The sequence below is a fragment of the Malaclemys terrapin genome, chromosome 3, assembly GCF_027887155.1.
Source record: "Malaclemys terrapin pileata isolate rMalTer1 chromosome 3, rMalTer1.hap1, whole genome shotgun sequence".
In the NCBI taxonomy this organism is placed as follows: domain Eukaryota; kingdom Metazoa; phylum Chordata; order Testudines; family Emydidae; genus Malaclemys; species Malaclemys terrapin.
In genome coordinates, this window is record NC_071507.1 from 149,458,881 (window position 1) to 149,484,690 (window position 25,810).

Consider the following 25,810-nt stretch of genomic DNA (forward strand, 5'->3'; position numbering starts at 1 on the left):
CTTTAAAGATATAACAATGAAATTATCTTTAAATACCTCAAAACTAATGAGTTTATAATTACCCATATGCAGAAACAGGATTATCTCCTTTCTGACAACACATTTTTTATTACTAGAGATTATGGATATGATTTTGTCAGTAAAATTAGGCAAAATTCACAGACCAGTTCTGGTAAAAATGTACACAGTCAGGGTATACGTCACAGCAACAAAAAATGTGTAACAATTTAACAAAGTATTACAATGTAGGCGTTGACACTGACCCACCAGCTGGATGACCCAATGAGGTGAGTCAGGAGGTAGAGGTAGCACTCCTTCCGTGAGCCCTGCCGTCCAGGGCTGGAGCCCGAACTTGTGGACCTCTCTTAAAATCATGGAATCCGTGACAGAATCATAGCCTTAGCAATGAGGCTCATGTAATAAAGAAAACAATTTAACAGCTAGAATTCAGGGTGCGGTGTTGGCAGCTGGTAGTTATTAGTACATGGGACCTAACTGGCTCTGAGTCAGAGAGACCCAAACCAAACTCCACAGTCATTCTCCAGAGTACAACTGCACTAAGTTGGGTCCTAAGAGCCAGAACATATGTTTCATCACATCAACAAACAGGTACAACGGTGTTAAGAGAGATGGGGATTTGGCTTGAAAGAATCCGGTGAAACATGTCCAGGTCATTGTCGTCTTGACCACATTGGTTATGGGCTGAGATAGTGACAGAGAGAGTAACGGTAGCTATTTCCAGAGAGAGATGGGAAAGTGCACATGAACTCCAGGAAACTACTGCACTCAGCAACCTCTCCTAGTGCATCCAAGCACACTGTGCACACAGAGATGGTTATAGGCCTTCCTGGAATTCTGAATATCAAAGCAACTCCAAAACATTTTAAAAAAGATGGCAAGTTTCATGCCTAAAAGAAGCAAGGTCCCCGTACCAGGACTTCAAGAGTTAAGCGTGTTCAGCACCTCTCAAGCTAAGTCCTTAAACAGCAAATGGGGTGTGTAGGACTGTAAAGTATAAGCACCTTTATATGAAAATTTCATTATATGATGCTTAGTGTTTTAACATGTTAATCAAAGACAATACAAAACCAAGCTTGTTATAGAATATGAACACAGATGCTGAAAATAAGAACAGCTTGTGCTCAATATGATGTATTTGTAACCTCAGGAAGCCGACGTTCAATAAAAAAAGTCTGTTTATTTTTTGAAAACAGTGAAAGGGGAAAAAAGCTTCATAATTTCAAAATGCAAAGGCATATTGTTCTTCCTTCATGGTGTAATATACAGTGTATAATTAAAAACCAAGCAGCAGTGCATTTTCTTTGTTTATGGGGAAGGATTTTTTTTTTTTTAAATCATTTCCTCACTGAATACTTTGAAGTTAGTTTCCAAATCAAGAGAATAGTGTGGTCATTTTTTCCCTGTGGTAGATTAACAAAATATTCTTCTTCCAGTTTTTTGTGCTTTTAGAAGATGTGTGCACACATGTGCACATTAGTGTAGCTACTTAAGCAAGAAAACTAAGAATGTCACAAGGGATGACTTAAATGTCATCTCTACTTCTGACATTATCCACCAAATGTTTACCATAGAGGCATGAATTTTTTATGCAAAGTAATCTAAAACTCGTATAAGAATTCTTAACTGTTATTCTATCCAACATGAAAGCCAATACAACAGTTACATCTAATTAGTCAGGTACCTGATAGCTTTCACTGAACAACTGAATCATGCTACTTTTGAAAAGTACTTGTAATACTAAATCTTATCGCAATGGTTTAAAGAAATATGCACCTAAAACGTTGTTCTTTTTTTATCTCTCTCTCTCTCTCACACACACACACTCTTAAAGTGGATATTTAAATATACAGTTTTTTGCACTAAACTTTTGTAAAATAAAACTGGTCCCAAATGATCAGTGGTGAAGTCCCTCAAACGATCAAAACATGTAATTCTCTAAAACAAACATCACACATACATAAGTTTGTATAATCTGATTCAAGAAATGTTTTAAATAAGTCAAATTCTTAATTCTGCATTTTTCTATCACATTTTATTAAAAAAATAAATTTTTTTCTATATTCAACATACGTATTAGTTTGCTGCATGACTGAAGGTCTCAAGACTTAACATTAAAATGATAAATCAAGCATTTTTATTCCTCGCATCCCAAGTGGGAAAAATAAGCTCTAGGCCATTCCTAGGAAGAGAATGGAAATAGTTCTAAAGTATCAGAAACCCTGAAAGCTGTACCACAATTATTATAAAAGGAACAATGCTATATTGATCACATTACGATATATTATATATAATTAGAATCTTTCATTAGGGAAAAATTGGGAGGAAGACTGGATTGAGAAGGAATAAAATGTTTTCTATTTGCAAGTATATCTAGATCTCAATAGTTTTCCCCTGTATTTTTGATTTTACTTGCATTTGTATAAGCAACTATTCTAGATTGTTAGTTGCACTCTGTTTATTGTCTTCCCATCCCTCCTGTCTTCTTTCTGACCCTGTTTTTATCATAGACTTTCCCAGACAATGGCAAGAATGCAGGACATGACTAGAGTTATGTGTATGACATATTTAATATTATGCACAAGAGAGGTTAAACCACACTTGTATGCAAAGGGAAATCTCTGTGTACACATCTTCCCTAATATATCAGTAGCATCCACATTTTCCCAGGCCCCTCTGAGGGCTCCCTGTGTGGTCCAGGATTCATGCATGGAGAAAAGAGGTGTGGGGAAATGTACAGAACCTCCCCCAAATCCCATGGTCAAGCTATGCAAAAGGTAACATCCCATGGTTGTGCAATCATGGTACCTTTCTGAGAAACCCTATTTGAAGGGTGGGTTCACCGGCAGCTATCTGTGTAGGATTTCCCTGGCAGGACAAGTTATTTGGCAATGCTGTTAGGGTCTAGTGTGTGAAAAGCTGATGTAGAAGCACAAGTTTGCATGTGGATGGGCCAGTGTCTCTAGCTGATCTCAGCGGACCCACAGGGCTTGGGAGCTGAATTCCCTGGTTCTTTGACAATAGGAGGAGGCAGCAAAGCACACTCACCAAAGAATTTGGAGAAAACACTGCGGGGTGGGGTGGGGTGAACCTTTGTTTTCCCCACCTCTCCCGCAGATTTTTTTTTTTTAAATGGGAGGAGGCAATTTCCCTGTATATAAATTAATTAATGTTAAGGAAGGACTGAATTATTCAAGACCCTTGCAACAACTGTTCTTATTCTCTTATCTGCATAACAAAACCTTTTTAATATTTAAAGGGCTGTGCAAGGTAGTGGCTTCGTTCTGTACTACAAGAAATGCTGGCTTTATAAGGCTGTGTTTTTATATTGTTTAAAATCAGATTACACTGTGAAAATATCCAAATAAATTATTTCCAACAGCTTAGTTTGATGCTACCTAGAATCAAGAATAAACAAATAAGCAAGCAATGAACACTGATATTTTGGTTTTTTTGGTGTGGACATTACAAAAAATAGTAATCATACATTTGTAAATGTTCATTACTTAGATAAAGCACATATGAATGTGACATTCAGAATTGTAACATAGAAAATGTAATGTGGGCAATCTGCTATCCAAGTACACTTACCAAAATACAATTTTATAGTGAGGGAACTTTCAAAATACAACTGTACAACATCTGGGATTCACAAAATATGATTTAATAGTATCACTCAAGATCACTTTATTTGAAACTGTTATAATACTGCTTGAGTAGTAATCTCTGATCAAAGAGCAACTGTGTTTTCTTCTTTTTTTAAACAGCAATGCATATCTTCTCATGACCCAAAATCTGAAGCATTCCCATTTAACAATTACATTGCTTACATTTGGATACTGTATGTGAACATGTGAATTACCCTCTCTGAGGTCACAGTGCATTTTGACACGTACTCATTGTTTGTATATCAAGCAGAATAATCTTGTAAGGGCAAATGTAAAGGTCACAATATGAATTAATTATCTTGCTACCAGGTCATCCCCTATGTGTTACATGACAATTTTACTGAAAAAGAAAAAGTTAACCATTTCATCCTATAAATATTTTCTTTATTTGCTTTATGTTTAGAAGTAGCTATTTAAGTTCTATTAACAGAAATACATAACAAAAGCTTCCTAACAAGTGAAAAAAAATTAATTACAAATGCTGAAAAAGTTGGCCTCATTAACATATGTACAAACTTGTTTACTTAATACATATCTTTTTGGGAATGTATTCCTTTTATGACACACATTTTTACAGGCATTAACATTCCCAAATAACTTTTGAGCAGAGAATACTCCAATTCTTTAGTCTGGGCAGACAAAGGTAAAATATATTTCAGTTTTTGACTGCAGAGCTAACATGCAACAGACATAATATTTAGTCTGAGCTACTGTTGATAAATTGTTCTGTTGCTTCCTGCAGAGATCCTTCTGGTGAACGTAGGTCTTTCTGTCCCTTCTTTTCTTTGTTCTGCTGTTCCTGCAATTTCAGGATTATGTTTCGTATTTCTTCTCGTTTAGTTTTCATTCTCGGGCGTGGAAACCAGTCTGTTAAGTTCATTGGTAGCTCAAAATTGAGAATGGGATTCTGGAAAGAGTTCAGATGAGTATTATAACATAATCTTTATACAATACAGTGATATTAAACACAAGACAATGCAATTGAGAATCTGGAATTGTCACCAAAACATTCTCTCGCTCTGTAGTGACTAACAAGGGAATCTCTGTAATCATCTTGGGGAACTAGATTTTTCAAAGTCATATTTGACTACCATTAAATGTTTTCCCACATGATCTGCAAGATGATTGATACTGGTTATTAAATGCTTAAATTTTATAGAAACTTTAGAAAGTAGAAATGACATAAAGCTATTTATAAATGTAAAATAGTGCCTTCCATCCAAAAAGATCTCAAACCACTTTACAGATAATTTGATATAGGAATCACTCCACCCATCAATGAAAAGATACATTCCTTCCTCCTTCCCCTCCAGGCATCAGGGAATGGACTTCTATTTTTGTTTTACACTCCCCCCTAAATTCAAATAAATCATGGAGTAACCTGACATACACTAATGTTTAACCAAAGCAGTATGACTGAATTAACACAAAAGTTGCACAAATATTTTATTTAGACTGCAAAATCTTTTGGACACGCAGACCTTGCTTTCACATGTTAGTACTGTAAAAACAACACTAATGATTTAGAACAAAAAGAAAACCATCTTACCATTTTTATGGAAAATTTTGGTAGCCTGAATGTAATAACCCAAACTGGAATCTGATCATGACGTTTGGGTTAATACCCCTACTCATGTAAGTGTCTTTAATGACCACAATTAGTCAGGAACTTCAATTTTACATTTCATCTGAAAAGCAGTGCCTTCAGCAGCACAGCACTCCTTACCACCTTGCTGGGCACTGCTTTAAACAGATCAGAGAAAAGGATATTATCCTATTTAGTCACCAGCATCACTTCTTACAGCATCATTCTTTTCTCATTGGAGATGTATCATCCACACATTTTACTGTGCTGAGTGATTATGTTTTAAGGGATCTGACCAAATTACAACGATTACTATAAAACATTTATAGACTACTGCAGGTTTCCATGGCACATTCTAGAACTCACAAATATAAAAATCTTGAAATCCCTTTCACCAACAGAAGTTGGTCCAATAAAAGATGTTACCTCACCCACCTTGTGTATCTAATATCCTGGGACTGACATAGCTACCTTCAGTTAGATTAATGTATGGTCAATTGTACCGTATATACGCGATCATAAGCTGGTTTGATTATAAGCCAACCCCCTCAGGATGGATAAGTAAAAATGGAAATTTTTTATAACCTGTTCATAAGCCGACTCTATAATTCAGGGGTCAGCAAACTTTGGCTCCTGGGCCATCAGGATAAGCTGCTGGTGGGCCGAGATAGTTTGTTTACCTCAAGTGTCCGCAGGCACGGAGGTAAATCTAAGTAAACAAAGTGTCCCGTCGCGCCAGCTGCTTACCCTGACAGGCCAGGACAGCAACTGGTGGGGAAATTGTTTTTGAGGGGGAGAATCTGGGGGTCAGGGGAGTAACCTATGACCACTCCCCACATGACCCCACCCCTAGCCTGGGACCCCCACACTCTCCCCATCCCATCCCATCCCTTCCCACCTTATCTGGGGAGGATGTCTCTGACCTGGATGGAGCTGCTCTGGCAGGCTGGGCAGCATGGCTGCAGCCTGCTCCAGCAGGCCAGACCTGGCAGCGCGGCCGCAGTATGTTCCAGCGGGCTGGGCCGGGCGGCACGGCTGCAGCATGCTCCGGCACGCTGGGTGGTGCGGCCACAGCCTGCTTTGGGGGGCAAGGCCGAGTGGTACAGCTGCAGCCCCGGGAAGCAGCGTGGCCAAAAGCGGAGAGACTCTGGCCCCGCCTCTTCCCTTCTGGCTGTGCTGCCTCTCTCTTGCTCTCTCTGTTGGGGAGAGGGGCTCTATACCCGTTCATAAGCCGACCCCCTTCTCTGGGGCTTTCCTTTTTTACTAAAAAAATTCGGCTTATGAACGAGTATATATGGTAATTACTTTTTAGCATGATAAGAAAGAGACATCTCTTATGTTTCCTAATTATTGTATTTGTCGGTCAAAGCTGTTTTACTTTCAAAACATATAGGTTAGGTTTTTAAATATGAGTAGAGATGTATTTTAAATAAATCCATGTCTAAGGAAAAAAGTACAAGAAATAACATTCTGTAGCTGCTTCCCTTCCTCTATTTCTTTTTCTTCACTTTTTTTAGTAACAGTTGTGGCCCCTGCTTTACCTTAAACACCACTTTTTTTTTTTTTTTTTTTTTTTTTTTAATTTCTGCTATTTGCCTGGTAGCTGAAACAATTATTGGGACTTTTCTGTAATTTTCAAATATATTAGTAACCAAAACTGACTGAATATTTTTGAGTTGATAAATAATCCAATGACTGTGCATCTAATACAAGATTAAGAGCCAAATTCTCCCCCATATGTTATTTCCTGCAGTATAATGTGGCTCACAGGGGATATGCCAGAGGCAAGGAGCATCCCTGACTGACAATTTCTTTAATCATGTTGACAGACCAGATAGGGTGAAAGACTCAGTCTGCAGTAATTTAGGAACTATTCTGCAGGGTGAGTGAGCTGAAAATGATTACAGAACTTGGTTGCCTCTTAACTCCTTCACCATATGAAGAATTGGAACCTCTAGTACCTCATGACTGCAGATTCATGCAAAGAGGGAATATATCATGAAGACAGTTCTTGCCTGCCATGTTCCTCAGGTTAGTTCACATGGAAGTGTGCATTAGGTTCTAATTTGAAGGTAAAAGTAATAAAATATGTAAGAAAGTTAAAAGAGAAGCTTATCAAAGTCAAATTCTGGTCCTATGGAAATCATGGGAGTTATACTGTTTTATTTCAATGCAACAAGGATTTGGTTCTTATCTGGTAACAATTCAGTAATTTAACTGCACATCCAGGTGGCTGAGCTTCTTAAATTCTAGTGTAGTGAGAAGTCCAATGAGAGAAGTTTACAGTAACTGAGTATATTCAAAACCCTATTTCCTGGATTACTGGAAGAAAAAACCCTCAAGAATTAGATATACTTACTAGGTTGTCAAAATGTTAATAGAAGCTTTTTCTGTGTTTAAAGCTGAATTGATTACAAGGCTCACTTAAAATTGCGTTGCTGAAGGCATAATTTAAAAATATGTTTGCACTGTGTGCAGCAATGGAAAACATCATTTTTCTTAATGTTTTCCTCAGAAACATCCATATCTTCTAAATTGTATGTTGTGACACTTTTTCTGTGTGATCATTAAATATGAGAACTATTGTCTTTTCCAGAATGGATTTGTTTCATCTTGCAAACTTATTTTACTACACCCATAAATCCTGTTGCACTGGAATGCTTCCCATTCTTTAAACTAAGTTTTACTTGACTAATGCAGGATACAAAATAAATACCATGACAGAAGCAAGTAAACTTACCTCAAAAAAGCTCTCCACATATTGCAGTACATACACTCCACAATCACTGAAGTTGTTCTGTTGTGGCACTTTTGGATTGGAGCCTTTCATGACATCTTTGGAGAAACTTCTTTTACTACCTTTCCTGACTTCCCATTCTACTTCCAAATATCTGTGACAAAAGGTGTACAGAAATCAAGACTATTTTTATCCTTATGGAATGTTAAAACTTTTGAAAAAAATGGAATTCCAGGTTTAGAACTTACTCCCTTAGTATTTTCACAACATTTGACCTGGAAGGGCCTCTCAGGGAGTCCATAAGCAGAATGCAGGGTCTATGAATGAGAAAAAGTTTGTTTGTTTTTTTACACTCTGGGAAGTACTAAGCATTTTATAACAATTAGAAAAGCACAAAAAGTTGTATTACAACTTGTTTTGAAGTCAGTATAAGTGCAAAATAAGTTATCTCTAGATTTAACATTTCACTAAGTCCAGAAAGCTTTAGTGGCTATTTAAAAATGTAAATTTTAAAGGATCACATTGTGTCTGAAAATTATTTACTTATTAGCTAGGTCTACACTGCAAAGAGAAACCTATTACACTGAGTCTCAAAGCTTGGGTCAACTGACTCAGGCTTGCAGGTCTTGAGCTGTGGGGCTAGAAATAGCAGTGTAGATGCTACTGCTCAGGCTGAACCCAGGCTCCGAGACTCTTCCCTCTCGCTAGGTTTCACAGCCCAGGCTCAAACCCAAGCAGGAATGTCTACACTGCTATTTCTAGCCTGAGTAAATTGACCCAGGCTCTGAGACTCAGTGCCACGGGTTTTTCTTTGCAGTGTAGACATACCCTTTGTTACACATAAGATCTAAAGATACTCTCATTGAAAGATTAGAGAAAACTTACTCTATTCTTCCAATGCGTAACTCTGAGCATTTGACAAAACTGGGAGTACAGTGAGTGCCCTTGATCTTCTTGTACAGTTATTTAAGTGCTCTACCAGATCTTAAGCATGTACTTAACTTTAATTATGTGACAATTCCCATTGAAATTAATGGCATCCTGGAAATGAGGCATGTGCTTAAACACTTAGCTGGATTAGGCCTTCATCAATTTTGTTTTTTGTGTGGGTCTTTCACACAGCAATAGGGAAAAGGAGGACATTTAAAATAAAATGCACTTGTAAATTCCCGAGATTCCATCTCTTATACTACTAAACTTTTTTTTTTTTTAAATTGACTAGATTTCAAGTTGACAATGTCCCTTTACGAAAACAGCAAACAAAACAATGAAGAAAATGTAGAGTACACATTGTCAGATAACTGCAACAGAAATACAGTTAATGATTTAATATAGAGTTATATATAGTCAGTATCAAAATGACAATGTCCTCTTTTTTATAAGGAATATAAACAAATATTTCAGAAACTCATATACTGCTTTAAGTTGTAAGTCAGTACAATGGCACAACAAATGTCTACACTTAAAAAAAAACCAAACAAAAAACAAAAAAAAAAAAAAACCAAACACACGTTTCCCATATTTGGGGGAAAAAACCTAACTACCTCTTCCACTTACTCAGTGAACCTAACACAGAAAAAAAGTTTTGCATGAGCATTTAGTTTCCAGAACTTTCCAACCACTGGCAGTAAAAGTTGAAGCAAAAGAAAAGTCATAAAAAAAAAAAAAAATCAGGCAAAACACCTTTTGAAAAAGTTAGATTGCACTAATATTTGCTACTTGTTCGTATACTTATCACTGCTAACAGTGGAGACAACTTGTTCTTGTTTTCATGCACCCAAATGAACAGCCTACTCCCAACAACAGAAAACAAATGCAATGTTCAGATACTGCAAAAATTGTTTTGTACTACATCTTATACCAGGGGTAGGCAACCTATGGAACGTGGCCAAAGGTGGCACACAAGCTGATTTTCAGTGACGCTCACACTGCCCAGGTCCTGGCCACCGTCCGGGGGGGGTGGGGGGGGGGCGGCTCTGCATTTTAATTTAATTTTAAATGAAGCTTCTTAAACATTTTAAAAACCTTATTTACTTTACATACAAACAGGAGTTTAGTTATATATTACAGACTTACAGAAAGAGATCTTCTAAAAACATTAAAATGTATTAGTGGCACGCGAAACCTTAAATTTGAGTGAATAAATGAAGACTCGGCACACCACTTCTGAAAGGTTGCGGACCCCTGTCTTATACGTTTATAGATGATGCTACTGCAAGTAATTACTTTTCAAAGTAGAATGGAAATATTTAACCATGTTTATAGTAAAAATAAAAATGTTAGCCTAGTAATTGTAAAAAATTTTGAATTGCACAGCCTTTAAACTTCGAAACAAGGTATATTACTTACACAAGCAATGGGTTTTTAAATATTAAAATATTGTTTCAGGGAAGAGGTGCATTTTAAATTAATGAAGAAATGAAACCCCAACATTATTTTTGTTGTTGTTAAATCAAGATTTTGACAGGACACTGAGGATCTTGTTAGTAAAAGGGACCTTATGGTTATGTGTGACGATATTAAAGAGTTTATGGCTTATAAAGTGATGTGTCCATTTCTACAGACAGACTAGAGTTCAAAGTGCTAAAGGTAATCCATGGCACATTAAGCCTTTTTATTTTGGGTGGGAGCAGTGTCAAAGGGGGGCAATCACCATCTGCATGGGGTATTTCATTTCAAACCATAACTTGAAGCCTTTGCACTTCAAGCTGTGATATTCTTAGATCTCACAAGTTAGGTTTATTTCTGCTGTTATAAATAGGGCATAAAACATAATTAATTATGGATGATACACATGCATTAAACCATTATGTATTTGTTACTGTAAGCTTTATATTATAATATTATAACATACTTGCATTTTTTTCCTTCTTGTATTATATAATATAACACAAAGGAAAAACGAGGAAGGAAAAATAGGATTAAAAGGTAGAGAAAGAATAGAAGGGAAGCTGTAAAGGCATCAATGCTAATTAAAAAATATTTATGACTTTAGAAGCCTACATTTTTATCACTTAAAATGTGAACTACTAAAGCTAGTGATAGGCAATAAATTTGCTTTTTCATAGCTTTCTGGTTCTTGGAATCCAGTTCTCATGTTTGCAATAGAAAAATGTTTTAAGCAAAAAGCAATTACAGAAGTAACAGATTTTCTGTTGTGACTGTTCTGAACAAAGCAAAGGAAATACACCTAACGGGTAAGTCAGGGAAAGAGGTGCAAGAAAGAGGACAACTGCCCAATATTTTTTTGGCAAGAAATGGAGACTGTATACATATTTTAGCTTTATATTATTTAATATCTGTCCCATTCTCCCCTGCTAATTTGAGATGCCCACAACTAATGCCTTAATTCAACATCTATTTAGGCACATGTTGAATTGTAAGGAATTTCCTATGTATTTTGCTAAATAGGGATGGAACTTAAGTACACGCTTAAGTAGTTTGCTGAATTGGAGCCTAAATATTAAGTCACTAAGAACAGCAGCTTTATTAGAATAAAAATATCTTCAGATGCTTGTAAAAGCAAGTCTTTCAACCTTAGCAAACCAAAAGGGAATATCTATTTTCAATGCATAAGGAGTTCTACACAAAATCCTAAAACGAGATTATACTGCAAAATATAGAAACCTCTAAACATATAAACAGTATGTTAGCAGCATCTTATAAAGTCTGAGTGACACCCTCTTAGTGCTGTCATTCTGTTTTACATTGTATTAGTCTGAAGCTCGTTCTAATCAATATATCTCTATACTTACTGTATGCAGATATTAGGCTTCAGATGCCACTGTCCCAACTCTGAATTACAGTTATCATCTACAAGACCTCCATCATCGCTGCTGTCTTCCTACAAAAACAAAATATTTGTGGGAGTTTATAGGCTGACTGCTTTTTAAATGGAATGCAAATACAAATTTTACTTATTATATTTATAGTATTTACTTAAGACAGGGAACTCAAATTTAGCATACTTTACTCCCACAAATTAACAGTAATTTTTGCATCCTCAAACTTTCAGCTAACATTACTCCTTGTCAATTTCCTATTGAGGAGACTCAGCAAACCTACCAGGATTGGGAGACGGCTTTTCAAAAAACAAAAGAAAAAAGTACAGCAAAATTATTTGAAAATCTTTTGGAGGGAACTAGCCAACTCACAATGCAATGTGTTCCCAAGTTGAGGGAGAATTTAGATGGCTGTTCTCTGGCATCAGTGTCATGCACATTTCACCTATGGCTGTGCCTTCTTAAAGGTTTCTATTGCAGTCAGCCTCTATATATTTTAGCTCAACTTACCTGTTTCTATTCCAATTCTGGAAAATTCTGATAGATGTGAATGGTAACTTCAAATCCAGGCTGAATCCTGAGCTGCTGCTGCAACAAGAAGATTCAACATACCCCCTTCTCCTCCCAAAATGCAGGGACTGAGGCCAAGACTGCCTACACCATTCTCCTGACTGCCTCCCTCCACTAACCCCAACTCAGACTCTCTGCCCATCCGTCTTACGGGCCTCTCAGTCATCTGCTCCCAGCAAAGGTTTCCTTTTCATTGAGGATTTAGGGAGTGCCAGAGAAAAGACAATAAGGAGTCTATTTGGGGGAAGGCTTAAAGCAGACCACGGCACCATCATGAACTGGGAGAGATGAGTTTAGTCTATCTGCAACAGTAGTTTAGGTTTCAGCCCAGATATGAGGTTTTGACCACAAAAAAAACCCACAAATGCAAACCTTGAAAAAGATTATTCAGTATCCTGGGCTCGGTAGGAAGAATGCTGCTTAACAAAACTCCAATCCCAAGGTGTGATGTACTCAGTCTCTTTTTTGGAGAGGGAGATAAATGGTAGAACAGAAGACTCCTATTACTTATGTGAAAGGATTTGAGGGTCTCTGATCCTTTGATTTCAGATGTGAAGACCTGCACTGGCACTGGTTCAGTTCTGACGGCCTCTTAAGGGAGGATAACTTTGTATACACCTTCCCTAAGGACAATACAGCCTTTACAGGCCCCGGAAGAATGCCCTCCCTCCCAGGATCTCAAAGCAGTGGGCCTACAATGGGTTTGTAAAGGACATTTTCCACTAAGACTCCACATTTTTTAAATCCCAATGTTTTCTTCCGATCCTCTGATTTGGGAGTGGAGAGTGAAAGACGACAAACCTAGACAAAAACCCCAATTTAAATTTAATTAATTAAAAAAAAAAATACTAACATCTACCTACAAATTCTGTCTATTGCCAAGGAATGGCATTTAAAGAACAGAGAGTGGATGGTTCCAGGACCTGCTATGAAGACAGAAGCAGAGGAACTGAGGGAAAGTACTAGTCACTGATCTCTTAAACCTCAGCTAAATCATTATACTCCATGGTCAATAAGCAAAACTGCACAAAGCATAGTGCATGATCTGTACAGCAGATTCTTACTGAGCTAATTTCGTGAAAAAGGATATTGTTAATCTTCTAGCAGCTAAAATGCAAGTATAATTCTAATACTGAGCAACAAATGCTCTAGGTTTTAATGTTACAAATGTCAAATCTAGGTTTCACACAATACATAATTTACTATCTGCATACTGCTTTTAAAAACACTCTTCATACATACAATCTGATTTTTATTCTTCAGAAGGGGAACAATAGTACACATTCTTCACCGAGAAGTCTGAAGGAATGCCTAACATAGTGAATGCTAATGGGAAGGGGGTAGGTTTAGCAGATAAAATTAAAAAAGAACAAGTTAAAAATCATTTAGAAAAGTTAGATGCCTGCAAGTCACCAGGGCCTGATGAAATGCATCCTAGAATATGCAAGGAGCTAATAGAGGAGGTATCTGAGCCTCTAGCTATTATCTTTGGAAAATCATGGGAGACGGGAGAGATTCCAGAAGACTGGAAAAGGGCAAATATAGTGCCCATCTATAAAAAGAGAAATAAAAACAACCCAGGAAACTACAGACCAGTTAGTTTAACGTCTGTGCCAGGGAAGATAATGGAGCAAGTAATTAAGGAAATCATCTGCAAACACTTGGAAGGTGGTAAGGTGATAGGGAACAGCCAGCATGGATTTGTAAAGAACAAATCATGTCAAACCAATCTGATAGCTTTCTTTGATAGGATAACGAGTCTTGTGGATAAGGGAGAAGCTGTGGATGTGGTATACCTAGACTTTAGTAAGGCATTTGATATGGTCTCGCATGATATTCTTATCAATAAACTAGGCAAATAAAATTTAGATGGGGCTACTATAAGGTGGGTGCATAACTGGCTGGATAACTGTACTCAGAGAGTTGTTATTAATGGTTCCCAATCCTGCTGGAAAGGCATAACGAGTGGGGTTCCGCAGGGGTCTGTTTTGGGACCGTCTCTGTTCAATATCTTCATTAACAACTTAGATATTGGCATAGAAAGTACGCTTATTAAGTTTGCGGATGATACCAAACTGGGAGGGATTGCAACTGCTTTGGAGGACAGGGTCATAATTCAAAATGATCTGGACAAATTGGAGAAATGGTCTGAGGTAAACAGGATGAAGTTTAACAAAGACAAATGCAAAGTGCTTAGGAAAAAAAAATCAGTTTCACACATACAGAATGGGAAGAGACTGTCTAGGAAGGAGTACGGCAGAAAGGGATCTAGGGGTTATAGTGGACCACAAGCTAAATATGAGTCAACAGTGTGATGCTGGTGCAAAAAAAGCAAACATGATTCTGGGATGTATTAACAGGTGTGTTGTGAGCAAGACACGAGAACTCATTCTTCTGCTCTACTCTGGTCTGGTTAGGCCTCAGCTGGAGTATTGTGTCCAGTTCTGGGCACCGCATTTCAAGAAAGATGTGGAGAAATTGGAAAGGGTCCAGAGAAGAGCAACAAGAATGATTAAAGGTCTTGAGAACATGACCTATGAAGGAAGGCTGAAAGAATTGGGTTTGTTTAATTTGGAAAAGGAAGACAGAAGGGACATGATAGCAGTTTTCAGGTGTCTAAACGGGTGTCATAAGGAGGAGGGAGAAAACTTGTTCACCTTAGCCTCTAAGAATAGAACAAGAAGCAATGGGCTTAAACTGCAGCAAGGGAGGCCTAGGTTGGACATTAGGAAAAAGTTCCTAATTGTCAGGGTGGTTAAACACTGGAATAAATTGCCTAGGGAGGTTGTGGAATCTCCATCTCTGGAGATATTTAAGAGTAGGTTAGATAAATGTCTATCAGGGATGGTCTAGACAGTATTTGGTCTTGCCATGCGGGCAGGGGACTGGACTCGATGACCTCTTGAGGTCCCTTCCAGTCCTAGAATCTATGAATCACCTAAGCAACATTATTAAATTCTTTACCTGGTTATCTTGATCTTCAGAAAAATCTATAAGCTCATCTTCATTTAGTTTACTGCCATCAGTGGAGTCTTCGCTATAGTTCAGCCTGATTTTGTGCAAGCCATCTGTATTAAACACAGATAGCCATACATTTAAAAATCAAATACAACATCATTTTTATAACCTCTAATGGACTAAGTGAAGTGTTTCTCACAAATAGCATTTCAGAAAGTGTTTTGCATTTGAAATCTTTAGACCTAGACCAAAACGATAACTAGTGAAACTAAGCTACATGTGTTTATGCCATTAGCAAAATTCTGTGTTGCAAGTTACTTCCTGAAAGCTTTACATTTCCAAAGGAACTTTACAAACACTAGTCTCAGAGCCCTTGTGAAGTAGGAAATAAATATACCAATGTTACAGATGAGAAAGCAGAGACATTATGTGACTTGTTGCTTGATCACAGCATTACAGCTCAGTTCTTCTCCATGAAACCTTTGCCTAATGTACTCAATGTTTTCCCACACAAACGAGTTACCCTTTCTGTGCTTTACTTCTTGCATCTATCAAAACAAGACTAGTAATACTTTGTACTTAAAGTCCTTTTTCTTTGGTAGGATTCAAAGCACTTGCCAAGAGTGAGTTAAAACATTATTGGTCCTATTTTACACATGACTTAACTAAGGCATAGTTTTGAAGTAATTTGCCTAGAAGTACAGGTCAAGACTCACTCCCTTAACCCAAATGGGTATTTTAAAGATGAAAGCAGCAACAGAAAGTGGGGGTTTATTTTTACAGAATCTGTTCCCTCCCCCACAAATGTTGGTATGACTGAGTTGGAGCAATTCATAAAACTAGGTTTTTTCACTATGCTATAGCTGCCAACCCTATGCATTCAAAAGTCATGGGACAGGCCTTCAAATAAATGAGATTTGTTTTAAAATCTCATATTTTGTATATAGATATACACACACACACACACACACGTTAAATATATATGAGTTTCTTTTTATTTGTCTTCTTGTTTCTGAGCCTTGTTTCATGTTTTCAAACTTCTCTGTACGATAAAGTACTGGAAACATTCATTTAAAAAAAAAAAAAAAAGAGCTGATAGTTGATATTTTTCTTAAAGCCCCACCTGCTGGAAATAAGATTGAATGAGACTATCACGAGACTGGTGATAAACTGGAGCTGGAAACACAGCTATGCATTTAAATAGCTGTTCACCTATGCCTAGTGTATCTAGGGGTTTAACTTAATAGTTTAAAATATGACTTTTCTATGGCACAGATACCTGGGGAGTAAGGAGGAAAAGGATATTAGAACATACAGTAGAACCTCAGAGTTACAAACACCTCAGGAATGGAGGGTGTTCATACCTCTGAACAAAACGTTACAGTTGTTCTTTCAAAAGTTTACTCTGAACACTGACTTAATATAGCTTTGAAACATTTCTATGCAAAAGAAAAATGCTGCTTTCCCTTTATTTTATTTTTTTAGCAGTTTAACACAGTATTGTAATTGTTTTTTTTGGTCTCTGCTGCTGCCTGATTATGTACTTCCAGTTCCAAATGAGGTGTGTGGTTGACTGGTCAGTTCGTAACTCTGGTGTTCATAACTCTCAGGTTCTATTGTAATTCCATCATCTTATGAATTATTAAAGCAACTGGGCAAAGCATGTAACGAATGTTATGGATGTCAAATTTGAAGTGTAAAGGATTAGCAACTGTGAGCCACCTCATAAATCACAACTAACAAAATAGTGGGAAAACTGCATTTTCTTCTCCCTCTCATAACACTTGACGATACATATTTTGTTCAAACTTTTCAAAAAAGTTTCACTTTGAGGCAGACATCGAGCATAGAAAATTTCAGGCACAAAGGCTAAAATTAGGGAAGTTAGCAGCATATGAAGATGGGGTCATTCTAGAAATCGTTTTGAAGTCTTAACTTTAGCAGCCACTACATTCACCAGCCATTATAATTTTACCACTAGTAGATTATTTTGAAATAGTATTCCCTTTAAATAAGGTTGAAGGTGGAGATATTTTGCATAAGCAAGCTAAAAACTTCAGGTAAAAAAGAAAAAGCCACCACACGTCCAAATTTAAGTTCTGAGAACATGGGTACAATTTTCAAAAACACCTACATGACTTATGGCCCTTAAGTCCCATATTCAAAAGTGTCTTAGGCCCTTAGAAGTCTAAATCGAACTTTAAGAAATAATTCACAAGCATCAAATATGTAATATATTTTGACGCATTTCCTTCTTCCTCCTCTTCCCTTTCCACTATGATGCTGACAGAAGAGCTGAGAGAGTCTCTTGCTTGGAACAGAATGTAAATGAAAGAAACAGAAAAAAGCCATACAACTGCAGCAATTGTGCACTGAAGTTTTATACAATCAAATGTTAATGAAACTTTGAAGTTTCATACATACTTATATTTATAGAATAACCGAATTTATATTCCTTGTGAAACCTACAAAAATTAAATCATCTGTTAAACTCCCTCATCCACATAATTAAGACTGCATACGAAGATCAAACCTAACATGATCTCTGTATTACCTCACTAGACATCTCTCTCAATTCAAATACATTCCCATTTATGACTACCATTTCTGGAAACTAACTAACTGAATGTTTTGAGATGTTCCTAACCAAGACAATTTACATTATTTTTTAGAGTAATATTTCATGACAGTATTAACAACTTTACTAAAATGTAATTGCATAATGTTTACTATATTATGACCATCCACTAATTCTGTAATACTATCAGAAAGATCAAGGGTCCCATTCTGCAAAGATTTATGCAGGTGCTGAACTTGCTCACTGAGAGTAATCCAGTTGAAGTCAATGGGACTAATCATAACATAAGTCTTTGAGGCACTAGAGCAAAAGTCTCTCCAGAAAGATTTCTGGTTCAACAGTGCCCGGCCCAGTGCACTTAATCCGTTCCCTGCCACTGCAGGAGTCTCAGATAAAAGTCAGGCTGGAAGCGTCAAGTTGGTCAGCCAATCACTGTGCTACCCAAAAATTAGTGAAAATGCTGGCCTTCATCTTTCTGGCTGTGCCCATCTGTGAAATGGTAAAGATAAATACATCTTTGTGAAGCATTCACACGAATGCTTAAAAGTGTTAAATACCACAGAAAGCTCATGAGGAAATGAATCTCTTACTCATGCATGGATTAGATGATGTGTTGTAAGGCAGGTATGGGGAGAGGCCCATACACATTGATAGATGTAGGATACAAAAATTAAATAGCCTCATTTCCTGAGTTGTTCATCTTGTGCACTGAATGCAGAAAAAAGTATGTGAAATTGTATAATACTACATACGTACAGGAGAGAAGAACCAAGGTTCCCACAGCTGAGATACCTTTCTTCTGATAATATGAACTCTCTGAAATCTTACATCCTAAAGCAATCGAAAGATTTTAAAAGTACATACCCATAGGTTGTACAGCAGTTGTGTATTCACTCTGCATGCCATTCTCATCTGCAGTCCTATGATCAAGTTTATGACATGCAGATTCCACGGTCCTAGGTTCTTCTGAATCACTGTCTATTTGATTTACTTTCTTAATTCCACTTTTTCCCCTACAAGGGCTTCTTCTACAATATAGTGACTCACTGTCCTCCATTTCCCTGTTTGTGTCAGTTAAAGCTACAGGAAGTTTTTTGTTCAGTGTTCTCTTTACTGTAGATTTGGAAGGAGAGCTTTGTGAAGACGAATCCAATTCATTTGGCAAAGGAGATGGAGTGCTACTCTCTCTCTCTGAAGAGGATGCTTTTATTTGCATTGGTGCACTTTCATGGTAGTGAGGATTTGGTTCATATCTGGGTTTTTCTAAACCAGGAAAACAGATGACAGCTAAAAACCAGTGAGCACTGCAAAAGAAAAATAAATTAGTAAGTTTATATTGATTTAATGTTTAAAATTATCAAAAATACAGTGGCAAAAATTGTAGTTAGCAATGAGTATTGGGGATGGGAGTTGGTTTGTTTTTCCACTTTCCTGAACAGATTTGCTTTAAGTATCCATAACATTCTCCGAAGGCAGAATTATTCCATGTACTTAGCTAGCCACCAAACTCATTAATAGGATATGTTTAGTTAAGCAGGGACACTGTCTGGATATTTCTTTCACTCATTGTTCATATTCCTTTTCCTCCTCTGAAGCTTAAATATATAAAGTTTCCTTATTTTTTCCTCCTCCAGTGTGGACTAGTTTGTTAACTGCAGAGCTGATATTTTACAACTGCATCTCATTTTTTTTCCCCTGGAGATTCTGTACTTGCAGCCCAGCCTGCATGTTCAGTCAATCAGTCTTGACTGTTGCTGGCATGGCCAGCCCACAATCTCCAGCTCCCTAAACCCTCTAATTATAAGTATGATCCCACACACCTCTTTCAATACCATGTAACCTCTGGTGGAGGAAGAACAGAGGAAGAAGAAGTGGGGACAATGCTGCCAGCACCACCACCAGTGTGTAAAGCCATAGGGGAAGAGAGTTTACACTTCTTCCACTCCAGTGTCCAAAACAAAAACAAAAAAACTGAGAGGAAACAAACCAACCAACCAACCTACTCAGAAACAAATCTTGTAAAGTGAGATTCAAACCCCAGTTTCTCCCACAATAGGTGTTTCATCCCTTTGCCATTACAAGTTTCACTGAGAACCTGCATCTCCACACAATCACACATGGAGTGACAGCAAATTAGAGATTGGGGAGTTGGGGGTGATCTGATTGAGTTCTCCTGGAGCTATTGTAACACAAACAAAACAAAGCCAAACAGTGCTTTATACAGATGCAGCCATAGCTAAGGAGTTTTAACTAGTGGCTTTCTCTAAGAAAATAACTGACGTTGGGTAAAATTTTCAAATGCACTTAGACTCCCAGGGCACTTAAGGGCCATTTTAAAAAGTGACTTGGGCACTCAGAAAGCCTAAGTGTCATTGAAAGTCAATGGCACTTAGGCTCCTAATTTTTTTTTTTTTTTTTAGAAAAATCACACATGTGTGCTTTTGCATTTTACCCCATTTCTTATTCCTTCCAGCACTAACTAGATTCACAACCATAAGTTTTTTTTACTTGCAGATACTATGCCAAATTCCAGTATTGCATTTGTCAAGTGTTGTTTGTGTGTGTTGTTAACTGTATACTTTATCACCAACTCTATAAACAGACTGATTGTTTACTAGCATCTGAATGCAAATAACATCAGTTTCAAATTTTGATTTCTAGGCTGTCTCTACACTGGACAGTTGAACCACTGGCAGCTGAACCAGTAAGACTGTAGTGCTGTAAATTGCATCAGAGTAGTTGTGCCTAAACCATCCATCCTGTTCTGAGGTCAATTCTGCCCTGTGTCCACACAGTCCTCTACTCAGCCATTGCAGTTCAACTGTCTTCTGTATACTTATCCCACAGTTCCTGGAGAAACTCCCTGAAACAGTGGCTTGTGGGAGATTTCAAAAAGGCTTTCTGGAAGCAGATGGTCAAATTTCAGCAACTCAGTCAGAAACTCAGCAATTGAGAAGACATATCCTCAAAATGAAGGCCAGAGCAAATAGTTAGAGTTTGCTCTTTTTGGCTGAAACTCCACAAAAGTGAATCATCTCAGGCTGCCTAGCAGAGGTCTACTCAGTTGTACTGCCAACATATAAAGTAGAGTCAAAGAAGATGAGCAATTATTGGAATTTATCCTATATGATTGTGAAGGATTCTCCAGGTGTTTCCTGGTCCTTGGAGTAAATGTTCCTCAAGATGGAGCTAACCAGGTGGAGCACTAAGTTTGGTCCCTGACACAGAATGATGATACAGAGTTGTCTGAGACCTGGTATGAACAGCAGTGACTACAGACCTTCGTAAGAGACCAAAAACTTTTATGTGCCTTTGTGGGGAGCAAGTCCTTACAAATGTGGCATCAGACCACCAGAAAGAGCTCTGCTGACCACAGAAAAATCAGTGTGATTACCCCGGGCATCAGTTTGGTTTGGCAAGTTCACGGTGTATGCTGTTGCAATGGATCTCTACACTGCAATTTATCACCTAGCAAATATATCTGAGATCGTTGAGAGAACCGAGTAACTGGTTCACCTGAATTGTGCTGCAGTTACAGAAGAAAAAAAAAAAGAAGTGTCCATTCTGTGCCCACTCCATCAAGAACAGGAGTACTTTAAAGGAAAAAGCTTAGGTGATGCAAGTCTTACTAGATCATCATAGTTGGTTCCTAGTTTTTCAACAGAGGTGACAGGCATTATACATCATGCAAGAATTTTTAAAAACTCTGCACTTTTCAGGAACAGACTGAAGGACACACTTCCCTTCCTACATCACTGAAATTAACTGGATTTCTATCCCAACAGTGATTTTCCAGTGACCCTCCAAACCCACTCCTTACCTGGGTCACAAAGACATACCCCAATGCAGACAGAAGTTGGTTCAACTACACATCCAGCAGGTGCAGGATGGTTTATATAAGCATGTATATGACCATCACCAGAATACCTGAATGGCTCTCAAACAATTTTACCCTGCAACACTACTATAAAAAGGTAGGAAACTATTATAATACTCATTTCACAAATGGAAAATTGAGACAAGAGAGATTAAATGGCTGCTTAAGGTCATATAAAAAGGCTGTGGCTGAGCTGGGACCCAGATCTCCTGAGTCCCAGTTCAGTGCTTTCATCATCCTTGTGCACTTGGAAGCTCAACACAAAATGGCAGTGTCTAACATGCAATCACAGTACAATTGGCAACATGGTTTTTTAATATCTGCTTGTTGTATTCTGCACATCTGTGAATGCCAGGTGGAAGCGCTTAACAGACTATACAGTAAGGAGGCCACAAAGCATCCAGCACTTACAAACATAGCTGGGAAGCACAATCTGAAGCTGAGAGTTACACAAACATTGTTTGAAATAGGTATGCAAATCAGATCAGAGATGCTTTGGGCTCATATTTTGCCAATACATGGGAGGATGTAGGGGATTGAACATGCTGGAACCTGAAAGACAGAAATAACTGATTGGAAAATCGTTCCCAGAGAGTAGTTATCAGTGGTTCAGTCATGCTGGAAGGGCAGAACGAGTGGGGTCCCGCAGGGATCAGTTCTGGGTCCAGTTCTGTTCAATATCTTCATCGATGATTTAGATAATGGCATAGAAAGTACACGTATAAAGTTTGTGGACAATACCAAGCTGGGAGGGATTGCAAGTGCTTTGGAAGACTGGATTAAAATTCAAAATGATCTGGACAAACTGGAGAAACAGTCTGAAGTAAATAGGATGAAATTCGATATAGACAAATGCAAAGTACTCCATTAAGGAGGAGCAATCAGCTGCACACATACAAAATGGGAAATGACTGCCTGGGAAGGAGTACTGTGGAAAAGGATTTGGGGGTCAGTGCATCACAAGCTAAATATGAGTCATCAGTGTAACACTGTTGCAAAAAAAGCAAACATCCTTCTGGGATGTATTAGCAGGAGTGTTATAAGCAAGACACAAGAAGTAATTCTTCGGCTCTACTCCGCACTGATTAGGCCTCAACTGGAGTATTGTGTCCAGTTCTGGGCGCCACATTTCAGAAAAGATGTGGACAAATTGGAGACAGTCCAGAGAAGAGCAACAAAAATGATTAAAGGTCTAGAAAACATTACCTATGAGGGAAGACTAAAAAAGAAATGGGTTTGTTTAGTCTGGAAAAGAGAAGACTTATGGGGGACAGGATAACAGTTTTCAAGTACATAAAAGGTTGTTACAAGGAGAAGGGAGAAAAATTGTTCTTCTTAACTTCTGAGGATAGGACAAGAAGCAATGATCTTAAATTGCAGCAAGGGCGGTTTAGGTTGGACATTAGGAAAACCTTCCTGTCAGGGTGGTTAATCACGGGAATAAATTGCGTAGGGAGGTGGTGGAATCTCCATCATTGGGAATTTTAAGAGGTTGGACAAACACCTATCAGGGATGGTCTAGATAATACTTAGTCTTGCCTTGAGTGCAGGGGACTGGACTAGATGACCTCTTGAGGTCCCTTCCAGTTCTATGATACTAACTGTTGGTATTTACTGCTATTAAATATTTTTTTCCTTTTGTTAATGGTGAATTTCACCTTATATAGTAAATATGCTTTTCTTCATCAGTTTTTTAAATGAAGGAGTCTGTATAAGGGAGGGTAGGGACTAGTGAAATGGTGATGTATAGAAGGTAAATTGAAGTATGATTGATAGATCAACTTAACACAGAAATAAAAGGCACAAATCAAATTTATTAAGCCTACAACTGCAAAAAGAAGCCACGGAAAATACAAAAAGGAACAATGAAATATTTGCAGACGGCAGAGACAAAAAAGTCATGTGCTGGGGATTCCTGTTCTCTTTGTCTTGATTGCTGGCACAAGTGGAGTGCTATGAGAACGTATGGAAGGGAGCATACAAGTATAGGTGGCAGCCAAACAAAAGCTGCTACTCTCCTGTACCATGGCATTGTCCTGAGGAGATGGTACATATTTAACAAGTGCAGGGGACTACTGTTGGGATAAGTGTGCTTGCTGCCTTTGCACCTGCAAATATTCTTTCAGGAACTCCTCATGTACCTCTTGCTCCTGCAGCTTCATACCTTTATCATGATGTATATTTATTCATTGATACTCTGTTCTCTTGGCTAAATCAGTTGTCTTAAAAATAACAAATAAAATGTTGGTATGTGACTCCTCAAACTCGGTAAGAGTGGTGCTTAAAAAAAAACAAACCAAAAGCAAAACAAAAAAACCCCAAAAACAAAAACAAAAACCCACACATTAAGAAAGATCTCATTTTCACTTTCCTTCCCCAGAGGATGGTCAAGCACTCAACTACTTGTGTTCCTGGATTCCTGGTTCCTTTTCTGCTCTGTGATACTCTTGGTGCAATAGTAGTCACTGAAGCGAGAAGGATAGGTTTAATATGCATTAGGTCATTAATGGCACAGTCTGTCTTGGGATTTGAAATGATAGGGGCATAAACCAACACTAACAACATTTATAATATGGCTCATTGGGAATAGGTGCTGGATTACTGGGACCAATGCACATGCGTGTGTGGTGGTGGCGGCAGGGAAGTGGTTTGATAGGGGTGGTATATTTCAAAAGGGACTAAAGAAACATTTATTGCAGGCACCTTAACATAACCTTTATAGTTAAGTCTCCAGCAAACAAAACAAAAACAAATAACAAGCGGGACAGAGGGATAAAGTCACACTTGAGTTATTCTCATGGATTATAATTTAAGGACATGCTCCAAAATTAAACACACATAAGAAGGCTCCATAGGGCCACAGGTATATTAGCATCATCTTCTGGTCTGATTGGTAAAGACAATAGTCTGAATTGGCAAAAATTTGCAGATTTCAAAATTTTTAGTTAAAAATACATTCTCTACTTAGGTTACTGCTCTGCCTTGTCTACACACAAAAACGGTGCTGCTTTAATAATTCTGGTATAATTAAAAAGCAGTACAACTCCCCTTGGGTGGATGCAGTTATAGCAGGGTAGTTTATTACCCTTCCTGAACAGGAATACACTATACTTGTATAGCACTTTTATACTAGTCTAACTGCATCTACGTTAGGAGTTATAGTAATATAACAGTATCAGTTTAAAAAAAAAATCACGCCTGCAACTGATGTTATAGCAGTACAAAAACTGTATATTGACCAGTTCTTAATGAATAGCAGTGAAGACAATGGAAGAGGAGAAAAGATCCGAGATTCCATGCCCCTTGACTGTGGCTGTTAGCAAACTGCTCTAATTGGGTGCAAACAATGAGCTTGTACCAAAATTTTGATATGAATTAAGCAAAAAGCAGAACACAATGCATTTGCAACTAGGTAGCCAATTGAACGGATACCTTAGCCTGGCATATGAAACAACAGATATAATGCAAGTACATGCTAGGGCTAAGATGCCCTAGCTTGTTGCAATGAATTTCTTCTTTTATATTTTCTGTATTTAAGTGTTTGACTTTTAAAATTACTGGACTACAGTTTTGCATATGGACATGTGGCATGACTTAGCTAGCCACTGTTAGTTCCCAGAAACTTTGGCTTTACTTGAAACACCTTATTCAACCTCAAGTGGAAGAAGGTTAGAGAGAGCTGCCTACCTGCTGGAATCTAGTGGAGCAAAGCTGGATGAATGGGGAGGGCATAAAAAGCTGCCACTGTGCTGTGGGAGCACAATCAGGGCAGAGAGGACACTTGCAGAGGCTGGAGGGCATGGTAGGAGTGACTTCCGCTTTCACTTGAGACCGCATCTGCCAGTTTCACAATTATGGCAATGATCTTATGAACCCAGAAGTCTGTTCGCCCATTCATGAGCCGCAAAACTAGCCGTGATCAGCAGAAATAAACGAACAAACAAAAGTTCATATACCTTATACAGAAGTCCCCTCATCTCCAAAGTACTCTTCCGCCTGAACAATCTTCACTGCCAACTCCAGAAATTCTTAATAGG

At 37.9% G+C, this 25,810-nt stretch overlaps 1 protein-coding gene across 4 annotated transcripts in view; it reads right to left on the reverse strand.

Annotated features, from left to right (window-relative positions):
• Nucleotides 1–3,661: 3,661 nt before the first annotated feature.
• The window catches only part of SENP6 (SUMO specific peptidase 6), a 150,288-nt gene continuing 128,139 nt past the window's right edge, over nucleotides 3,662–25,810 (reverse strand). For all 4 annotated transcript variants that reach the window (XM_054022714.1, XM_054022715.1, XM_054022716.1 and 1 more), the window contains 6 exons: nucleotides 18,761–19,200; nucleotides 15,325–15,428; nucleotides 11,764–11,852; nucleotides 8,257–8,325; nucleotides 8,012–8,162; nucleotides 3,662–4,593 (listed from right to left, as the gene is read on the reverse strand). In XM_054022714.1, coding sequence (XP_053878689.1) covers nucleotides 4,384–4,593; nucleotides 8,012–8,162; nucleotides 8,257–8,325; nucleotides 11,764–11,852; nucleotides 15,325–15,428; nucleotides 18,761–19,200 — 1,063 coding nt within the window. In that variant the 3' untranslated portion in view covers nucleotides 3,662–4,383. The remainder of the gene's footprint in view (nucleotides 4,594–8,011; nucleotides 8,163–8,256; nucleotides 8,326–11,763; nucleotides 11,853–15,324; nucleotides 15,429–18,760; nucleotides 19,201–25,810) is intronic.